Source organism: Morus notabilis, unplaced genomic scaffold (genome assembly GCF_000414095.1).
Source record: "Morus notabilis unplaced genomic scaffold, ASM41409v2 Scaffold4893, whole genome shotgun sequence".
Taxonomy (NCBI): Eukaryota; Viridiplantae; Streptophyta; class Magnoliopsida; order Rosales; family Moraceae; genus Morus; species Morus notabilis.
In genome coordinates, this window is record NW_010363551.1 from 46043 (window position 1) to 51954 (window position 5912).

At 31.0% G+C, this 5912-nt stretch overlaps 1 protein-coding gene across 1 annotated transcript; it reads left to right on the plus strand.

Moving 5' to 3' along the window:
* Positions 1 to 2075: 2075 nt before the first annotated feature.
* Positions 2076 to 4874, plus strand: LOC21386241 (adenylate kinase 4). Its single transcript, XM_010104580.2, has 6 exons — positions 2076 to 2356; positions 3116 to 3261; positions 3367 to 3486; positions 3617 to 3784; positions 4051 to 4140; positions 4576 to 4874. Exons 1-6 carry the CDS (start codon positions 2257 to 2259, stop codon positions 4675 to 4677), a joined length of 726 nt encoding a protein of 241 aa, XP_010102882.1. The 5' UTR covers positions 2076 to 2256; the 3' UTR covers positions 4678 to 4874.
* Positions 4875 to 5912: the final 1038 nt, after the last annotated feature.

Below are 5912 nucleotides of genomic sequence, written 5' to 3' on the forward strand. Positions count from 1 at the left end.
ACGTAATATTATAATATGTTTTATAATATTGTAATTATATTAACCATTTTAATAATATTATTATATTCTATATCATAATTATATAATATGTTATTTAATAATAGTTTTATTGTATTATATTAAATATAATAATAAATATACATTATATTGTACTTATATATGTTATATTATAATATAATATAATATGATCATTATTTTTAATTATTTCAATTATTATTTTAATAATATTATTATATTCTATATCATAATTATATAATATATTATATAATAATAGTTTTTTTGTGTTATATTAAATATAATAATAAATATATATTATATTATAATTACATATATAATATAATATAATATAATATAGTCATAATTTTTAACTATCCATAACAATTCAACCTCATAATTTACCAAATGCTATTACACTGATTTTGAAACCAACACAGCTACTATAATTATAGTTTACCAAATACTCAGCTGTTTTTTATAACAACTATTTATTCCTTCAGTACAGTTAAAAATAATTTTTTCAAAATCTACAGTATTATCAAACTAAGCCTTTGTCTCTATCGTTAGATTAGCAATACATCATTACAAACAAAGTACGGCGATAACATAAAATTATCGCATGACAAAAGTTAAAATTAATAAATTCCATAGTAATATGATAGTTTTAATACATTGATTATATATATATACTCGATAATTGTATTATTAACAGTATCTATAGTATTTTTCTTTAAAAACAAATCCGCATATCACTTTTTTGACGTGTAAAACGTTGTATCTAAAACTACTATTTATCTAGGTAGAAAGAAAGAACAGTTATTAGAAAATGACAAACTATTATTTCCAATAACCCAACCACCTACTAATATTTTACTTTGCAAGTATACGAATCCTTTACTAATAGATATCAAAGTTTTCAGTAGTCGAAAATAAACAAATAAAAATTCGCATAGCTTTCCATATTTTAAATTAGTAATTGTAAATATCCATTCAAGCCAGCGAAAAAAGATAATGATGATGATCTTTTCTTCTTCCTTTTTTTAAAAAAAAATAATAAAGTAAATTATTAACCGAATTTTGCATAATTATACTAACATCACACTTTCTCTTTCTATTATTACTCATCTGTTAATAAAGAAAGTGTTATTCGGGTTATTTACATTGTCTTTGACAAGAACATGAGATGTTTAAAAGAAATATAAAACAAGATATAAAAAACATAAATAGAAAATATTAATGAAACAAAATGAAATAAAGAGAGAAGATATCAAGATATGTCATCAAGTGACTGACTATTTTATCATTAACTATAGTTATTTAAGAAAATAAGGATAAATAGGTATTTTTACTATTCATTGGAGTATAGCTAGTTTTATTTCAAAAGAATTCACTTTGAATGCATAAAAAAAAAAAAAAAAGGAAAGTGAGACCCAAGTCACTCTAGATATTGTTCTTCTCCTTATCTTTTATTCCCTGTTGGTTGTTATCTAACCAAACAACTTAGATCTAATTCATTTTACTAATTTAAATTTTTAGTTATAAATTTTTATAATTAAATTTTTTTAAAAATATCACATCTTAATTTAAATTTATAAAGTGAACGAGACTTAAATATAACACATTTGTTAGTGTTTTTTTTTTTTTTTATTACTTTGCCAAATACTCCTCTCAACTTTTTGCTGGTCAGAAGTTGAATACTAATTTTAAAAAGTCTACGGTCTAGCTTATAAATGATAAAAACGTTCATATATAAATAACGGTCCAAATTACACCGCATGAATACATTCCCCCAAAATATACCAAAATAGTATTCTTAAATATCGTTAGACCAAACATTCAACCAAAAAAGATTGAAAATCAAGGTAGAGAACTCAACAGAAGTTGGTGAATTTATTTATTTATAGAAAGTTGTATTGCAGTGCGGAAAATAAAAAAGAAAAAGAAAAAAATAAAATAGCCAAAATACCATAATACCATTAGAGAACACAAATATTCTTTTAAGACTCGAGCACAAGACAAAATACCCTTTTAACAAAAATGCAAGGGCAATAAAGTCATTTCAACAGAAATCTGGTAAACACCGCTGCTTCTTGTGTTTGAAGCATTGGGGGTTCCGAAATCCTAACCGCACCTTCTTCGTTCTCATTTTGAGTCTCTCTCGGCGGCCATAAATCTCTCTCTCTCTCTCTCTCTCTCTCTCAAACCAGAGACAAACCGTAACCCTAGAGAAGCACCAGCAGAGTGCGCAAGCATTCATCCATGGCGAACTTGGAAGACGTGCCCTCCGTTGATCTCATGACTGAGCTCCTCCGTCGCATGAAGTGCGCCTCCAAGCCCGACAAGCGCCTCATTCTCATCGGTGAAAATTTCTTTTCTCTGTCTCTGCTTTTTTCTTCTTCGTGTATGGAGGTTTTAGCTCCTGTTTTTTTTTTTTCGCTTTTCTGGGAAGTTTGATTTTTGGTGTTTGAATGCAGTCAGATCCGGGAATTCGATGTGTTTTTGGTTTCAAGGTTGAATTTTTAGGGCTGATTCATGCGTCTTTCAGGGTTTTCTTTTTCGAATTTTGAATTATTTGTTCTGTTTAAGGTTTTTTTTTTTTTTTTTTTTTACTGAGAAAATATGGGAAATTTTGGAGAAAATGTGGATAAGAGAAATTGATAAATTAAGGGAAAAGGTTAGGTCAACCATTTGAATTTTCCTCAATTGGTTGCAATCTTTTTGGTTTGTACAAGGAAATGGAAGATTGAGTGTTAGTAACAGATCTCTTTGCTGGACCTTTTTCTGACACTCTTGTGCATTGCCTGTTGGCATACCTTTATTCTCAGATGAATTCTAATAGTTCTTTCTTGTCTTCAACTTTTTTTCCCAAAGTGGTTTATACGTTTGAACAAAAAGTTTGGACTGAAATTTCAACTTTCGTGAGAGAAAACACTGTAGCAAAAGTTTTGAATTGTGGTTAAACCCATGAACCGAACACATCGAAAATCTTGTTAATCTTTAATTTTATTTTTATTTATTGTTATTATTATTATTATTATTATTATTATTATTATTATTATTATTTTGCAAGTAGTTTATCTTGGTTTACTTGCTTGACCCTTAAAATTATATGGTTCAGGTCCACCTGGATCAGGAAAAGGTACCCAATCACCAATTATCAAGGATGAGAACTGCCTATGCCATTTGGCTACTGGTGACATGCTGAGAGCCGCGGTTGCTGCCAAGACTCCTCTTGGGATCAAAGCCAAAGAGGCTATGGACAAGGTACAATCTCTATTCTGCTGTTTTATTTTACTATTAAACTTTGTGAGTTCTTGTTTGGTTGTTCTCATTATAAAATTTTTAATGTGTGTCAAAACTATTTTTCAGGGAGAACTTGTTTCTGATGACTTAGTTGTTGGCATCATTGATGAAGCAATGAAGAAGCCTTCATGTCAGAAAGGTTTCATTTTGGACGGATTTCCTAGGACTGTGGTCCAGGCACAGAAGGTTCAACATTGCCTAGCATCTGGTTTTTTATCACTTACTTCGGCTCTCGATTTTATTTCACTTACATTGTATGTTATTGTGACTGTGTGTATTCATGTTTCTAACTAGAGTCGCTTCCTTTTGTTTGCAGCTTGATGAGATGTTGGAAAAGCAAGGAGCCAAAGTGGACAAGGTTCTCAACTTTGCAATTGATGATTCAATCTTAGAGGAGAGGATTACTGGCCGGTGGATACACCCCTCCAGTGGTAGAACCTATCACACAAAATATGCACCTCCCAAGGTTTCCGGTGTTGATGATGTAAGTTAATCCTCCTTTCTTTAAACTTTTCTTTTTGCGTTTTAAGGGTTCAGGGAAAATATTTCTAAATACAAAGAGACGATATCAATAGAACACTAGACGATGCTAGGTTTATTGACAATTGACAAATTGGACAGATTTCTCAACCAGTTCATTAGTAGATCAATCTGATTCTGCTCATCATTAAGATCCTCTTTATGATGTTCGTTATCATGATAGTACTATGTTTTGTTGTGCTGATATTTCCTTGATCTCGTTTGTCCAAGGTCACTGGAGAGCCTTTGATTCAACGCAAGGATGACACTGCTGCTGTTCTGAAGTCAAGGCTTGAGGCATTCCACAGGCAAACAGAACCAGTATGCTTCCTATTTGCTATATTCTTTTGCTTTAGTAAGAGACTTAATCTAAGTTCTCAGCTTTTTGATGATGCATGTTTAGGTCTGGTGCTGATATTTTTAATTCTTATCTGCATCTTTATAAAAGGTCTGGATAATGAAGATGTCGCTGCTGTAATTAATTCTGATACCATGTTTTTGTTTCCACATCTCTAACCTGTGCGTGTGTTGGATGTTTTAAAATTTTGATAGCCTTTCATTATTTCTGATGTACACTTTTCCTATATTACACTGAAAGAATCTACTTTTGGTTCAGGTTGTGCGATCGGTGTTTAGCTAACTTTCTAGTTTTGTTTTGTTTTTTTTGTTTTTTTTTTTCAGTGGAATTCACCCTTTTTTATTTCACTTTTATCTTTATTTATCAAGTCTTTAATGGCGTTTTTATAAAAATTTCAGGTTATTGACTACTACTCCAAGAAGAGCATTGTTGCAAATCTTCATGCAGAGAAACCTCCCAAAGAGGTCACATCTGAGGTTCAAAAGGCACTCTCTTCGTGAAACTGGGTCTCCCTTAGTTTTGTGGATTATTTCCCAAAGACCTTAGAATTGTAGCCCATTTTATAATTTCCATACAATTGAGTTGACTTTTGGGCTATTCCATTCATTTGCAAGTTTCGAATGCCGGCTTCTGTCAAACTTTTTGAGGGTTAAAGGAGTACTAACTTGAAATAAATTTCGAAAGGAATTGTTGGTTACATAATATGCTTATATATACATATATTTTCATTTCCTTTCTATTGCATTGCATATGATCTCGTTTATTGACAGTGCTGATGCTTGAAAAGAAATGTTACCATTAAGGGAGTAAGAAAACTTGCTGAAAGGCTTGAAAAACTGTAATAAATAACAAGATGCCTCTTGGATTTCAAAAGAAAGTGATTAGTAGAGATATCCAAGACCCTGCTAGATTTAACCTCAGTTTCTATCTTTTCGATTACCATTTTGCGAGTTTTTGTGAAAATTACAGTGCTCTTTAACTCTCAATCATATGATTCATTCAAGTTCTAGCTCTTCCAAAACAAGCACAGGTGTATAATCTCCCTAATTTCTGGATTGTCTCGCCATTTCTATTACTTGGTTTGTGAGCTAAATGAAGTAGCTGATTATATCTTTTAGTTTCTTGTCATCTACATATATCAGGAAGATAACACCGGTGCCTCGTAAACTTAGCTTTTGCCACATCTAAGAAAACATTACTGCAAACTATATATATATATATATCTATATATATATATATATGGGTTCTTCTATAGTCCCCCACTCTCATTTTGTGGGAAATTTCCCCCACAAGATTCTAAATGTTGATTAAACATGGCATGCTTTAATAACACAGAAGCAATCCTACGGTCGGTCAAAGTTATTGAGGGGCAATTGAGGGGTGTAAAGAGGCAGCAAAACTTGCAACCGGACATTCACCGGTTACTTTATTTATTTAAAAAAAAAAAAAAAAAAAAAACAAGGATGGCATGTTAATAACTTCTACGTAATTGGTCAATGGTTGCCAACTAAAGCATTCCACTATGAGAGAACCAATGAACCATTGACGAAAATTTTATTCATTTAAATTTTTTATAGGAGAAAAATATTATAGCAAAATCAGAATTAGTTTTTAACACATACCAAACAACCCATAAATGTTTAATGCACTGCGATTAAGAAACGCTACACTGCGATTAAGAAACGCTATGTGTTTCACTATTATGCTAACATTAGCTTTCCTTTTACAAACTACA

What these genes read in the sequence shown, in the direction of transcription:
- LOC21386241 (XM_010104580.2), top strand. Translation starts at nt 2,257, where the DNA reads ATGGCGAACTTGGAAGACGTGCCCTCCGTTGATCTCATGACTGAGCTC. An exon ending in CAAGCGCCTCATTCTCATCG is followed by an intron (nt 2,357 to 3,115) that starts GTGAAAATTTCT and finishes TATATGGTTCAG; the next exon opens with GTCCACCTGGATCAGGAAAA. An exon ending in CCAAAGAGGCTATGGACAAG is followed by an intron (nt 3,262 to 3,366) that starts GTACAATCTCTA and finishes ACTATTTTTCAG; the next exon opens with GGAGAACTTGTTTCTGATGA.